This window comes from Diadema antillarum, unplaced genomic scaffold (assembly GCF_040938485.1).
Source record: "Diadema antillarum isolate AM-2024a unplaced genomic scaffold, OU_Dant_1.0 seq00000134_RagTag, whole genome shotgun sequence".
Taxonomy (NCBI): domain Eukaryota; kingdom Metazoa; phylum Echinodermata; class Echinoidea; order Diadematoida; family Diadematidae; genus Diadema; species Diadema antillarum.
Window position 1 is genome coordinate 259,086 of NW_027271211.1, and position 16,162 is coordinate 275,247.

Consider the following 16,162-nt stretch of genomic DNA (forward strand, 5'->3'; position numbering starts at 1 on the left):
TTGAGTAGTAAATGTAACATTTTACAAAAAGGTTCAAGGACTGACAATATTCAAAATGTTGATTTATACCATTAATGTAATTACGGTGTAAACAAGCAAAATATAGGCGTTAGATTGCTCAGAAAGACGGCGGCACCGAGCCCCATCATCATTGGCACAAATAAACCTCTCTAATTATTTTGTGCATCCATAGAAAACTGAGAGCTGTTTGAATAATACAGCCAGTTGGAACTCTGTCTCTTGAACCTCCTTTTGGTACGAAAAATGCGTCAAAAGCTAAGAAACCGAGATAATCGCGCTGTTGTTGTTTTTATTCTTATTATTTTGTATACACTGTACTCGCCTCGTGCAGTACTTGCCCGCAGATGGCGCACCACTTTTGACCTTTGACACTCGTTCCCTAACGACGGGCTGCCGCTGTATTTTGGTTTGTGCTTCGTTCACACGCGATGCTCGCGAGCTCCAGCGCAGCTTGCGTGGGTTTCATTGGGGAAGCATAGCGATCGCGAGAAGATCAAAGCCAAATAGCGATTGTATCTAACGCGACGCGAACGCTAACTGGCGAAACTGTGCTGTGGTGAGCTGCGAAGCTGTGTATCGACATCGACGAGTTGGTGTAAATTTATCAAGAATCTAAGCTTGGGGGATAAGCTGTAGAATTTATGAGGTTGAAAGGATCGCATCTAGACTCTATATTGCATCAGCGGGTGATGAACGAGTAAATAAAGCGTTTTCGTGCCTACCTCACTGTAAAAACTTTTAGATTTCAGGCAATCTAACCCGTGAGTAACCCACACGTCGGATCGGGAGATTGACACAGCATCAGCTGTGCAGTGACTGACGCAGTGACGGCAAGTCCCCCGTTGCCAAACAAGTGCCATGGCTGTTCCATTCTCAAACACAAAGTTACGAGTTCCAAGAGGTTTCCAAAACCTCTTGGAAGGTTTAGCTCGTGAGGTCTTGAGAAACCAACCGGACAACATCTACGCCTTTGCAGCAATCTACTTTGATAACCTGCTGCAAATGAGAGAACGTAAGTAGATTGGTACTGTTTTCGTGCATATTTAATCGTGGTTTTCGACATGATGATGCCGATCAGTTGCCGATGGAAGGTAATGTTTACCATGGGATGGCATTACACAGTATACTGTCAGTACTCTCCGCGTAATCGGGTATCGTTTAATAAAGAAGAAATTTACAGGAAATGATAAAATTGACTGTTTTCCGACATTTAATGTTATTTTGATTAATTTCTGACATAAAACATGCAATGAAGTTGTCTCTGCTTTGAATATTTAAGAATCTTTATTTTTACCAAATTTGAGCACTGGAAAAAGTTCAATACGGCTATGAAAAGTGCCAAATCTGCGACATCACCAAATGTGACATGGTATGCAACCCAGTGGGATTTGCTTATCTATACTAGGCAAACTGTGTGCACTTTTCAGGAAATTGGTGTGTAATTTGTTTTCAATCTAACTAACAGAATAAATCGTACGCCAAAACTACACATAGGACCTAGGTCTATATATTCATGTCATGAAATTGTTTGTTTGTGTTCATAGGAATCATTTTTTACACCCATAAATTTACGGAAAAACAAAGTTTAAAAAGCACAAAACCTATCGTCAGCTCAAGATTCACGATCGCCGTGATCAGCTGTTCCTTCGTACAGCCTAAATTTGTTGTTATTATTGACACAACAAATTGATCATTGTAGGGGAATTGCGTATAGCTGAGGTAATCTTACATGAAGGATGATAACTACAGTGTAAGTCAAAGAGCTGTAATTGATTGGAAATCATTTTTACACCCATAAATTTACGGAAATATGACGTTTGAAAAGCACAAAACCTACCGTAATTGGCTCAAGATTCATGATCGCCGTGATCAGCTGTTCCTTCGTACAGGCTACAGCCACAATTTGCTGATATTATTGACATAACAATGATGCAAATCGATCATTGTGGGGGAATTGCATATGATGTAGCTGAGGTAATCTTACATGTAGGATTTGCTTGAAAATCCCATATAATTTTCTTGGATGAGAATGAGATTTATTGTAAATACCAATGTTACATGGACACCACATTGAAAATGTTTTGTATCTCTCTCCTTTTCTCCGAGAAATGGCATGAGAACTGTAATTTAATAGCAGTAATATGACAAATGAAAGCCATTTACACTATGAACCAAGGATCAAATGCTCATGTCCTCAATTATCTGTTTTAGGGAAAATTTGATCTATCACTCAAAGAATGTGTTAAAATACTGCCGTTACAAAAATAATTTTTTATTATAATGCAAGACAGTCTTATGCTATTTGATAATGTGATACAGTGGTTATAGGTTATGGTGAAATCTACATTCCTGCACCAGGTAACAGCAAATTTCTTGTGTGTTTTTTTTGTGTCGCTCCAGTAGTAGAGTGATCTACTGATGTTACATCAATGGACAGCGTGTCTTAATTTCAAAAGCAGAAAAGGGGGCCTTTTTAAAACAAAAGGATTATTTGAAAGATATGTTCATTGTATACCATGTTGATATAAAGTATTTGAGCCAAAAACAGAATTATTCAATGACATCTCATGCAATTTTCTGTACCCCTTTCATACCAGTGTTACACAGAGGACACGGTGTCCATGTAACACTGGTACTTGTACTATTGTATCATCTCCAAAAAGTTTATTTTCTTGAAGATGTAGAAGCGTTTTTACCTTGGATGCTAAGTGATCCTTACTCAAGGAAAAGATATGTAAATAAGTCTTTGACTCTTTGCTCATTTGAGTCTTGAGTCGCAGTTCTAGTTGCTCGACTCATACGTCAGCAATGTTGACAATCTGCGGAAGGTATAATAAACAACAGAAAAGTAACACTATAACATACAAGTTCCTCTATGCCCCCCCCCCCCCCCCAGTCTTTGAGGCAGTCAAAGATTTGTCCATAAAATGTTCCCTTGTTAAGCTATACTGGGGGGTGGAGACGGGGGGATCGGCGAGGTCCTGGAGGCGCGGAGGTGGCAAGGTCAGCAACGGGGCGTTCCTTGAGACCTGGGGCGTTATGTGGGAGGAGAGAAGTAAGTGCCCGTGGAAGCCGTGCCGATGGACCAGGATCTTGGGGCGGGCATCCAGGTTGAGGGGCAGTTGCAGGGGGTGGGACGTCGTCGGCCTGTGAACGAATGGGTGGAACGGCTTGAGGAGTTGTGGCAGGAGGTGGGTCCAGACGGGCCGCTGGAGGTGCATCAGTGGAGGCAGGGCGGGACTGATACCACAGGATAGGAGGGTGACACAGCGGGCAGGGTGGGGGACATGCAGAGTGGTGCCCGGGGCACAACGGGTGTAAACTTGCGGAGGAAGCGCCGGTTCCGGAGGGTGACGCGGCCAGATCCATCAATGCGCACCACGTATTGGTCAAACTGGCGGACTTCCACAATGATGCCAGTCTTGTCCCATTTGGTGGGGTAAGGGCCAGTCTGGTTTTGGATGCGCACTGAGTCTCCAACGACCAAGGGTGGTAGATGGCGGGTGTGCTCGGACAAGCGCTCGGAAACCCGCATGTGTCGATGGCGGAGCGCTTCCTCTCGCGCACTTAAGGTGTCCTTCCAGGTGTGATGTGGATGGGTACCTCCCTGGGTGTATTGGGATGAAGTCCCGGATAGATCTGCCAAAAAAGCACATTGCGGGCGATAATCCTGTGTCCCGATCTGGCGTGTTCCTATACTGTAGCATCGCCCGTTGGAACTGATCAGAGTTCAGTTTGCCATCACTGTTGACGTTGCCGGTGAGAAGCCGCTTCACTGTCTTCACGCCCACTTCCGCATGCCAATTGCTGTGGGGGAAGGCAACGGACGATATCCTGTGTCGAACACCCCAGTTGTGGAGGAAGGTAGCCGTTTTGTGGGATGTGAATTCAGGCCCTCCATCAGAAGACAGCTCGTCACTGATGCCGTATGTGACGAAAATGCGCCGTAGGGCAGTAATGAGTCCATCAGCTCCAGTGGCGGCCTTCTCAACAATGGGCCAATTGCTGTACCTATCCACAATGACGAGGTAGTTGTGGCCCTGGAAGTGGAGATAGTCAGCGGCAATGCACTGGAAAGGGTAGGCTGGAGATGCGGGTGGAGTAGGGGGTGCAGCTGGCTGGGAGGGTGCCATGAGATTGCAGGAGGAACACCTTGTGCCCATCTCAGTGATGGCGGGGGTCATTCCAGGCCAAAATACATGTATGGACGATTCAGCCCGTGAGCACATTTGTGTGATACCTGATGCGCCGAGTGTAAGGCCTGCAGCACGCGGCCACGGAGGGAAGGGGGATGACTACAGGATCACGATACAATGCCACACCGTCAAAGTGGGAGAGGGAGTCTCTGAACTCATGAAACTGGCGCAGGTCAGGCGGGAGGTCATTGCGGTTCTCGGGGAAGCCCTGTTCTATGGCCTCCAGCAGCAGGGACATGGATGGATCACTTGTCATGGCTAGGCGCACAGCATCCCAAGTGACAGATTTGACAATCTCTGTAGGGGGAGAAGCACTTGCTGTGCAGGTCTGGGAAGTGGCCTCGGCAGGGGTATGTAAGTCAAGTAGGAACCCTGGAGGTAGTGGAGGTGGGGCATGGGTTGCAGCAGGGTACTGAAGGGCTGCAATGTCGTCGGGGAGAGACAATTGCTGAGGTTTCCCGACAGGGTGGCGGGAGACGGCATCGGCTGCTGCATGGCGGACACCTGGGACATGGACCATCCGAAAACGATAGCGTAGCGACTTTTCTTTCAAGTTGCGAAGACGGGGGTTCGGGATGTCATTGAGGGAACGATCGCCAAAGGTTTTGAGCTAGGGTTTGTGATCAACGGCCACGATGAGGTCAGAGCATCCGATGACGAAGTGGCGGGCCTTGTCTAAAGCATCGATGACAGCAAGAGCCTCGCCTTCTATTGGGGCATAGCGAGACTCTGCGCGAGACGTGAAGCGACTACCCACCAGGGTGGTCTTCCAGCCAGTTTTGCAACAGAAGGGCCTGGTGGATGAGCACGAGCAGTGTTTCTGGAGGAGCCAAAAGCCGATCCCATCATTACTCCAGTCAGTTGCAAGGCAGGTGGGACGACCTTTGTCGAAGATTTCCACTCCATTGTGAATCTCATTGATGATCAGGCGTTTGGATTCCTCAAACAAGGAATTCAGCTCTGCGGTCCAAACGAAGGGTGTGTCAGGTTTCAGCAGGGCACGGAATGGCAACATGCGCTCTGCTGAAGCGAAGGCATAGGATACCTGGTTGATCAAGCCAAACCAACTACGGATGTCGGTGATGCTTGTAGGGGCAGGAAAATGGCGAATGGCCCTCAAGAATTGCGGACAAGGTCGAACGGCAGTTGGGGTGATTTCCAAGCCTACGAATTCCACTGTTTGTTGCGCAAACACAAACTTGGAGGGGTTGAGTGTGATGCCATTGCGCCCACAGGTGTCATGCCAATTCGCGACCTGGAAGAATGGCTCTTCAATAGAGTCGGACCATATGAGGGTGTCATCCACACATTTTGTCTTCCTTGGGATGTTGGCAACAACCTCATCAAAACGTTGGCTGTAACCATCACCAGATGCAATGTATCCCTGGGGGGCAACACAATATCTGTAGCGACCCCAGGGGGTGATGAAGGTCGTGAGGTCCCGGTCGCGCTCGTCAAGAGCTATGCTGTGATAGCCATTCCATGCATCCAACACAGTCTTGCGGGTGTGTGGTGGAATGATTCTGGCCTGATGAAATGGTGATTGGGTGTGGTGGGTCTCGCGAACAGCATGCTCGTTCAACGGCTGGAAGTCAACTGTGCGTCTTGGCTTGCCTGACTTCTTGGGGCAGATCACCATCCTGTGACACCAGGTGACGGATGTGACAATGGGGACCGGTTCAATCACTCCGAGTCGAACGTCCTGGTCGAGGCCCGCTTTGACGTCGTCCTGCCAGTGAATCGGGACGGGTATCAGGGTGTGGAAGACCACGGGCTGGGTAGGCCACTGTGGGTGTCTACAATGTGGATGCCTAGTTCCAATCAATTCTTAGTACCATGAGTGATTCCATCCACCAGCACAGCACATACATTGTACAATGTAGATACAGATCATATATGCAAGAGTGTACCCAACTCGCAAAAGAGAGATTCACTTCTTGAAACTTGACTTCAAAACTAAATCTTCATTGCACAGTACTTTTCCAATGTATATCTGGGCCCCATTTCATAAAGAGCCGATTTGATGACAACTCTTTGCTGGAATGACAATTGTCATGGTAATGCAGTGGCGGATCTACGGGGGGGGGGGGGGGGTTGGGTTTTAGGGGGTTTAGGGGGTTTAAACCCCCCCCCCCCCCTTGGGCTGCCAAGTAAAAAATATAATGTGCATAGGAAAACGCCACCATAATGTCCAGACACATACAATATTTTCCTGTATAGCACTCTGTCTCAGGCTCAGCCTCAGGCAATAGGTTTTAACCCCCCCCCCCCCACTACCAAGTGAACATGTGTTAATTTTTCTCTATGCACATCACTGTGATGCGCACAGAAAAACGCCATCACGTATCTAGACCCATTATGATGCAGTGCGCGGCGCAAGCATGTAGCACTGATGACGGTGCGCGGTATTGCATCGGATGCATGCAGTGCGCGCGCGTATTGTATTGATGCAGTGTACATATATTGCACATTACATACACGCCGGCCTAGCGCTATTTATTCGCTATCGACAAGCGTATGTTCCCCGGGACCCTTGCTCGATCATCAACCGGCTCATCAACTTTGTGATTAATCATGGAAATTCACGTCCCCAAAAAACGATTAAATAACATTGTGTCCAAATATCATCTTCAATGCTCTGAAAGCATTCAAATTACAATGATTTAAGTGGAAGGATTGAAACTAACCAAAACGCATTTTTGCCCCCCCCAAAAAGCCCCCCCCCCCAAAAAAAAAATAATGATAATAATAAAAATAAATGAATAAACAAAGAAAATAAAATAAATATGTATATATATATGAATAAAAGGGAAAAAATATGGCTACAAACGGCAGCTTTTGGACTGTAAAATGTCAAAATTTTCAAGCTCGCTCGCTCGCATCCAGCAGTTGAGCCCGGTGCGCCTCCCCCTTAATTTCTAAAGCGAAAAACATAGCTACAACGGCAGTTGTTGGACTCTAGAATGTCAAAATTTTCAAGCTCGCTCGCATTGAATCGTTATGCCATTCTCCTAATGTTGCTGACAGTAATTGCCAGTAGTTGCGCCCGATGCCCCCACCCCTTAATTTCCAAAGCGAAAGATAAAATATAGCTACAAACGGGAGTTTTGGGACTGTAAAATGTCAAAATTTTCAAGCTTGCTCGCTTCGCTCGCTTGCATTGAATCGTTATGCCACTCTCTTAACGTTGCTGCCAGTAATTGCCAGCAGTTGCACCCGATGCCCCCCCTTAATTTCCAAAGTGAAAGGTATAGTTACAAACGGGAGTTTTTGGACTGTAACATGTCAAAATTTTCAAGCTCGCTCGCTTCGCTCGCTGGCATTGAATCGTTATGCCACTCTCCTAATGTTGCTGCCAGTAATTGCCAGCAGTTGCGCCCGATGCCCCCCCCCCCTTAATTTCCAAAGCGAAAGGTATAGTTACAAATGGGAGTTTTGGGACTGTAAAATGTCAAAATTTTCAAGCTCGCTCGCTTCGCTCGCTCGCTCGCAGTGAATCGTTATGCCACTCTCTTAACGTTGCTGCCAGTAATTGCCAGCAGTTGCACCCGATGCCCCCCCCTTAATTTCCAAAGCGAAAGGTAAAGTTACAAACGGGAGTTTTTGGACTGTAACATGTCAAAATTTTCAAGCTCACTCGCTTCGCTCGCTCGCATTGAATCGTTATGCCACTCTCCTAATGTTGCTGCCAGTAATTGCCAGCAGTTGCGCCCGATGCCCCCCCCCATAATTTCCAAAGCGAAAGGTATAGTTACAAACGGGAGTTTTTGGACTGTAAAATGTCAAAATTTTCAAGCTCGCTCGCTTCGCTCGCTCGCAGTGAATCGTTATGCCACTCTCTTAACGTTGCTGCCAGTAATTGCCAGCAGTTGCACCCGATGCCCCCCCCTTAATTTCCAAAGCGAAAGGTATAGTTACAAACGGGAGTTTTGGGACTGTAACATGTCAAAATTTTCAAGCTCGCTCGCTTCGCTCGCTCGCATTGAATCGTTATGCCACTCTCCTAATGTTGCTGCCAGTAATTGCCAGCAGTTGCGCCCGATGCCCCCCCCCCTTAATTTCCAAAGCGAAAGGTATAGTTACAAACGGGAGTTTTGGGACTGTAACATGTCAAAATTTTCAAGCTCGCTCACTTCGCTCGCTCGCATTGAATCGTTATGCCACTCTCTTAACGTTGCTGCCAGTAATTGCCAGCAGTTGCACCCGATGCCCCCCCCCTTAATTTCCAAAGCGAAAGATATAGCTACAAACGGGAGTTTTTGGACTGTTACATGTCAAAATTTTCAAGCTCGCTCGCTTCGCTCGCTCGCATTGAATCGTTATGCCACTCTCCTAACGTTACTGCCAGTAATTGCCAGCAGTTGCGCCCGATCCCCCCCCCCACCTTATAATTTCCAAAGCGAAAGATATAGCTACAAACGGGAGTTTTTGGACTGTAAAATGTCAAAATTCTCAAGTTAGTAGATGCCAGGAAAACATCACTTACGGGGTTCAAATAGCTAAAAAAAAAAAAAAAAAAAAATCGGCGCGACGCCACGCGGCTCCACGCGGCTCACAGACATCGCCATGTGGACGATGCTCTGCATCGCCATTGGGACATCACAAACCCAGGGACCGCGGAGCCAGGGTCGGCAAAAAAGACAAAAAATAGAGCATGCAAGTATGCTTAAAATCGCAAGCTGGCAACCCTAAAAATGAAAAATCTCCCTACTGTGGGAGGGGGGATACCCCCCTCCCACACCCTCCCCCCCTCGCTCGCTTGGCTCGCTCGGGCTTGGTCGCTACGCTCCCTCGCAATACCCAGCTCAGCCCCTCAAACCCCCACCTTGGAAAAAAGCTAGATCCGCCCCTGTAATGACAAGAATACAGCTTCCTGATTGGCTGTTTGCTGTGGGAAGTTCGAAGTCATCCCAGCATGAGTTGTCATCCTAACATCTTTTATGAAATGGGGCCCTGGTAGTGAAAAGATGATGAGGCTTTTTATATTCAAGCATATCGTGTAAATCATACCCAGAAAAATAGCCTATCTTGTAATTACATTTACTTTGATAGTCAACATTTAATTTTGTTTTATGTACATACAGAGCTGCAGGTGGGAAGAATGAGATGATTACCTAATCACTATAATTATTCAAAAACATGATCTAGAAACTATTTTCCCCCTAATGTGACATCAAATCCAGTGACACCATGAATCACACCTTCTCAGGCTGTTCAAAAAAAAATCCAAACTTTGGAAAACATTTTAAGACACTACAGGAGTTTCAGATTTATCAGGACCTATGGCGTTGTATTTTATGACATATAATCACAAATCAACTCTGGTTGAGTGTTGGTATGACATTTCGAATATAGGCACCAAGCTTCTAGCTTCTGTAGCTTCTGTCCAAAGCACAGAAATCTACACGCGTGCCTGTGCAGGCATGTGCTCTGCACGCACGTGGCATGAAACCATAGAAGCGTAATGACGTAATGCAAGCACTGAATGCAAGTGCTGTCCAATGAGAGAGCTTACTCTTGAGATTGCACGGTTTCAAGCTGACCAGCACTGACATCGATGTATATTTTACTGGTTCCTGACCGGATTAAGCAACAAATTGTCAAGATATTTACATGGATACAAAGATTAAGAGATGGGCTACCAAATAATAATGCATTTTCATTGAGACGCAAGGTGAATTTGGTATTCTTTTGACGTCTTGAACGTGTACTACACGAATTACTTTTTTCATAATTTTTCAAGCTCAAATTACGCTATGATATTTTTCATTTACAATAATTTGAGTAACATGTGACGATAACTTACATATTTTCCTTGGATTTGATACCAAATTTGTGAATATAAGGTGTATTTTTGTTGCCGAAAGCCCAAGGACAAAATCCCCTTCTGCAGTTCATTACGTATGGAAGCCTAGAGCGGGCTTGCGTACGAGTTGAATAAATACGAGCGAATTATCGGGTGCTGCGGTCTGACTGTGAAGTTCATACTTTGGGGTCATTATTCAAAGAAGAGTAGATTTTTTACTCAATTGAGGCTTGGAGTTACAGTTTACCTTTGATGTGCCTCTAGGCAGTTACATACAATTTATGCAGCTTAACTTATGTTTAAACATTTTCATCAGCATTCAGTGACCCAATATACATCCTTAACCATAACATGAGTGTAAGTTAGCAAGTTTACTCAGGTATACATTTTAGCAATGTGCCTCAGTCCAAGAGAAATGCCATGGTGACACATTGGGGATTAAAGGGGATTAGGAAATCTTTATTTATTGACAACATAGATTCCAGACATCTGTGCCAGTCAGCAAAGAAAGTTAATGCGTGTGCTTGTTGGTGAACAAAGCATGGTAAAAATTCAAATTCAATCTTGGCAGTCTGACCAAGCAATATTCTCTTGCCTGGTCTTGTTGCTTTGAATTTATGAAATACAGTAAGAAATCTGTTTCTTCTTTTAGAATGCAGATTGAAGAAAAATCCCTTTGGCCACATGATGCCAATTTTTTATTGTTGTTGTTGTTGTGGATTTCATGTGCTGACACTGTGCATACAACATTTGTCAGAATATGAAGCTTGCCAAATATCGTATGACATTTTTTTCTTTTCATTTCATTTTATTATTTTTATGAGGGAGCTGCTCGCTGCAATGTGAAATGTTGTGCTTGATAATTGACTCTAAATCAGATTTTGTTGCACTTCCTGCCTTGTTTGAAACTGTGCGGTATCGAGCTCTTCCCCCCTGCATCATTTGCCTTGTCTGACGTGGATTAGTGTGAAATCCCGTTCGTCTCAGATATAAATCTCTCGGGGGAAAAGGTCACAGCTGATATTTTATCTTAATTCCTGACTCGCATTTATAGAGTCATTAAAGCAATTTTTGATGCTGCCGTTGAATTATGAGTGTGTAAATGATACTGGTGGGGCATGTTATCGGGAAGTGCAAAATCTGAGAGAGTAGGCTATCAAAGAAATTGTGAGGAAACTTAAGTGGGAGATATCCAGAACTTCAAACATTACATTAGATTGAAAGCCCGGTAAGCTAGTGCGGATACAATGTATTTGATGTATTCTGAGATAGTCAGTTGAGAATGAGTGAGGGAAGACACGTAGTTCTGAATGTCATCTGGAGATTATCTTATATGTAGTAGCTGCAATCTGCCCACTATTTCAGGCATGTTACCAGAAAGAATGCAATCCCAATTGTAATGGTAGAAATCGTATTTGATCTGATATACAGGGCTGTAGACAATGATGGAAAACAAAACTTTTTTGATGAAATGATAGCTTCATTCTCAGCTTCAGGCACTTTTTTACATTGCATGCCCAAAATAGCTAGGTGAAGATATCTTTTGCTTGAAAAGATGTGAATCATTTTAGCATCACATGTAATGAAAATATTAAAGTTTCTGTAACAAAAGCAGACCTGCTGAAATCAAGAGGAACTTTCCCCCTCATCTTACAGCCTAGGGTGTGTCAGTGACTGTTGACAATGTTGAATTCATATTACATTTCATTTCTACTTGAGTGTAATTTTGTTATACATGTATGTTTGAACAGATACAACCTTGCACATTTGATTGAATTTGATTATCCTATCTCTCTGCCACTGTACAGGGGATGGTATTGATCCTGCAGAGATAGGTGCTAAGCATGAAGACCGCTACTACAACAACAAAGCCTTCCAGGTAAGCAACAGTTCCCCCCACCTCCCATGAATGAAGGAGAATTAGCGTTGAAAATAAACTGTTTGAAAGTCATTATCGAAATGCCAATCTCTTGAAGAACATACACTTGTGTTTGATAAAGAAAATCAACAGCAAACAATTTCAGTCCTTGCATGCCAGTAATAATTTGGCTTCCTGTTAGCACCTCAAAATAGCTTACACTTGTACCTCGGTCACGAGACGGTAGTATGGGTTGGGCTAAGAGCCTGGGATCAGGGCGACACATAGCAAATGTACACCACAGTATCAAGAGTCTTGTTCAGGGTTTTTTCCTATTTCTAGTTGCACCTACAGGTGTATGATATAGTCTTTGTATTTCTGTAATAGCGTGTTCCATTAGAGTTGTGTAGGTATGGTGCTCAAACAAGCAATCAGCAAACTTGTACAATCAACAAACTTGTACAATGATTTAAGCATCTAATCATGGACATTTTAGTGCAGTATCAGAAAGTGAAACTGCAGTGTAAGAATTTATTCTATTCTTGTGATGATGTTGATTATGAAAGAGATAAACAATCGTATATTGTTAAGATAGTAACTTACAAGGATTGCTCTCACCACTCACAAATGATCACAGTGAAGTAATGAAAATGATGTGATAGTGATGACCATAATGGCTTTTGGAATTCTCATATTAAATATTACAGGATTTGACACTAACTTTTTTTCTCTAGACTGATGGCCCACTTGGGTCACTAAAATCTTTGAATTTCAAATTTTGGTGGCCTGAAAGAGAAATGCTGTGGCCCCAAATAAAAGGAATGTAAAAATTCATTTTGAATTCTAGTTGCCCGATTGGACCACGAAAAGATAACATTTTTAGTTTGAGCCCCTGCTAATGTTGAGCCCTGCATTAATGTAGACATCTTTGTTTACTAAAAGAAAGACTGACATGACTGCAATGATAAGAAAAAGAAGAACACATTAATTACCTCCGCCAAGGGGGGAGGTTATGTTTTCGTTACCGTTTGTTTATTAGTTAGTTTGTCTGTGTGCAAAATAACTCAAAAAGTACTGGTAGTTGACGGATTGGGATGAAACTTGCAGGAAAGGTTGAGAATGACACAAGTGACAAACAATTAACTTTTGGTAGTGATCCGAGAATTTTTGGGGTATTTTTGAAGGATTTTTGATATTTTGGCAGGTAGGGTCAGTGAACGTGGGAGTTCAGGCTGCGCTTATTTGAGGTTTGCATGCGCGCACTAAAAGTGCGTGCTTTAGTTTCTGCTAGCGCTTGGGCGAGGGGTGCCGTGCAGCTGAGGGTTTATGACGTAACAAAGGCTTCTATTTGGGAAATCGGGCGACTCTCAGCACACAATGCTGTAAGTACATGTACGTATGGGTGGAAATCACTGATATCTCTATAAGAACAAGATCAGTGGTGGAAATGAGCTGCATACTTGGCGGAGGTCTGCGCTCTCTGTGCTTCTCTAGTTTTATTTGATTTCCATTGATTTCTCATGATATTACAAAATGAGTAGCATGCAGTATTATATTTAAGTACATGTGAGCAGATGGGATGGAGAAACCCTTTAATTTTCCCCTCACTTTTAATACCGCACCCTGCCTTCTTTGTGTTTCAGAGTGGTAACATAGGAGATGTCGGTGACCCCCAGCAGCAAGAAGCCGCAGTCAAGATCCAGTCAGCGGTCAGAGGACACCAATCCAGGGAGGCGTTAGAGGCGGAGACCAAACCCTCACCGGAAGATGCCGCCGTCAAAATCCAGGCCGTGTACCGGGGGTATGAGGCTCGCAAGCGTGTTCATGCATTGAAGTGCGTCTAACACACGTTTTCTGGTTTGAAGTTCTCCTTTAATACCTGCTCGTACATTGCTCGCCGAAAGTATCCTGTGGCACAAAACTCTAAATATGATCGCATGCCCAAATCATATTTTCATTATCATTATAATCATCTTTACTTTTATAGACCACTCAAAATTCATTATCGAGGCCAATTGTTTTATTGCTTTGACCAGTCGACAAGTGATCATAAGAATTTTGTGTCGCAGGGGGCTGTTTAAAGATATTTTCAGGACATACATTTGAAGTAATGTTTTCATTGGTTGTAAAATGACATGGGTTTACCATTATGAAAATGTAAGCAGTACTGATATTCAAGTTATATGCCAATATTACTGGTTTCTTATCTTCTCCCAGCATCATATGCATAAGAGGAAATGTTATTAACGTGATGAAGAACTGTAAGTACTGCAGGGATTGTTTTATGTTATTCATTCACCGTAGGCCCAACCATAGTCAAAAGTAAAATCAGAAGGTAAATGGTGAATATAAAAGCTGAAATTAATCAGGAAGCTCGAATCAGGCACGTCAGTTAAAGCAGAGAGGACTGGGTGTTGATATGACAACAAGTTTGCAGTCAAGGCTGAGTAGATGAACATTGTAAAGTGCAGTACGCGTACATGCCTTTGGCAGCTTGTTTGCATTGAAGCATTTATGCCTTTCCTGCATGGTGTTGATGTGTCGCCTTTAAGCCATAGTTATAGTTTGCATTTGAAGTTTAGTTTGCTTTGAAGTTCGATTTGCTTTAAAGGTCGGTTTGCTTTAAAGTTCAGTTTGCTTTAAAGTTCAGTTTACTGATGTTTGGCTCAGCACAATTGTTTTGATGTTGCTTGCTCAAAGTTTGCATGCACCTTAGTATTCAGTAGCATCCATCTTGCCTCCCCCTCCCTTCCCCCTCTCCTCCCCTGTCCCTCTCTATCCCTCCCCTCCCCTTCCCCTCTCCCCCTCCTCTCTCCTCTCTCCTCTCCTCTCCTTCCTCTTCCCTCCCTTCCCTATCTCCTTCCCCTCCCTTTCCCCTCCCTTCCCTATCCCCTCCTCCTCCCTTCCCCTCCCCTCCCTTCCCCTCCCTTCCCTTCTCCTCCCTTCCCTATCTCCTTCCCCTCCCTTCTCCCTCCCTTTCCCCTCTCTTCCCCTCCCCTCCCCTCCCTCCCCTCCTCTCCCTTGCCCCCTCCCCCTTTCCTGCCCTCCCCTTCCCCTTGCTTTGGTTGACTGACACTCTGTTGCATTTGCACTGTAGAGGTTTGGTGTTCTCACTTTTGAGCACAGGTTTTGGGGGAGAACATGTGACACTAAGTCTACAGACCACAGAAGATATATGCGTGGGCAGGTTTCCCTCTACAGCATCACAATATGGAGCAGGGAAAAGCCATTTAATGCTCTATGGGGGCATTGCCTCAACATCACTGAGGACATGACCTGAATAATTCCACAGTTGCCACAACAAATCCATATCAATTTCCTGTAAAGTCACTCCCTTAAAGTTGCAGGAAGTGGTGCTACATGTACCTTGATCTAAGACCCCCCTCCCCCCCCCCCAAAAAAAAAAAAAGATAAATACAGGATTTTCCAAAGATATTCGAAGATGCCACAGGGGAATAATGAAAAGTTGACTGACCACCATGTTTAAACAATATTGATGGCATTTATAGAAAGGCAAAACAACAGAAAAAATTGCTTGCATGACAGTATGAGAATCAAGCCATTTTAAATGTTTTTGTTTGGCTTTACTAAAGCTTTATGAAGAGGCAAATGTACAAAAACCCACCTGTATTATTCCTTGTCAGTTTTTGCAATCAGTGATGCTTTTTTGAACAGAGTACACTGCATCCATTGAAAACAATGCTAAACCTATCTTATCTGTGAATTGATCCTAATTGCTCATGTCTTTGAACTATTGAACCACTTGAACTGTTTGAAAACAAACAATACATGTGCTTTATGTTTTTTGATACTCCTCCCCCTCCTCATCCGTGACCTCAGGGAGAGTCAAGCAGAAGGTGCAGTGGAGGCCGAAGGGGCAGCACAGCCGCCCTCGGAGCCGCAGGAGGAAGAAGAAATCGATATTGACCTCACCGACCCAGAGGTGGAAAAGGCAGCGGTCAAGATTCAGTCCACATTCAAAGGCTTCAAGACGAGAAAAGACATGTCAGTGAAGAGTGCCAGTACCACACAAGTGAGTGATTTGTGATGAAGTGACAGTACCACAGGGATTACTTCACCCTGTCCTGAGTGAAATGTCTGCATTTTGTGAACAAGTCTGAATGTCAACCCATTGACTGTCTTTGAAAATGTTGCAAAAAAGGGTCAAATTTTGTTAAAATGTTTGTGTTACTATGCAGGGCTTGGCACTATTATTTTTCTCTAGTTGCCTGTTCGGGCCACTGAAATCTTTGCATTTGAAATTTGGGTGACCTGAAAAAG

General features: G+C 44.2%; 1 protein-coding gene across 1 annotated transcript in view; it reads left to right on the forward strand.

The window, feature by feature from the left end:
• Positions 1-829: 829 nt before the first annotated feature.
• Positions 830-16,162, forward strand: part of LOC139727502 (uncharacterized) — a 56,354-nt gene continuing 41,021 nt past the window's right edge. The window contains exons 1-4 of the mRNA XM_071638476.1: positions 830-1,033; positions 11,832-11,902; positions 13,525-13,715; positions 15,722-15,914. Of these exons, the coding sequence (XP_071494577.1) occupies positions 880-1,033; positions 11,832-11,902; positions 13,525-13,715; positions 15,722-15,914 (609 nt within the window). The 5' untranslated portion in view covers positions 830-879. The remainder of the gene's footprint in view (positions 1,034-11,831; positions 11,903-13,524; positions 13,716-15,721; positions 15,915-16,162) is intronic.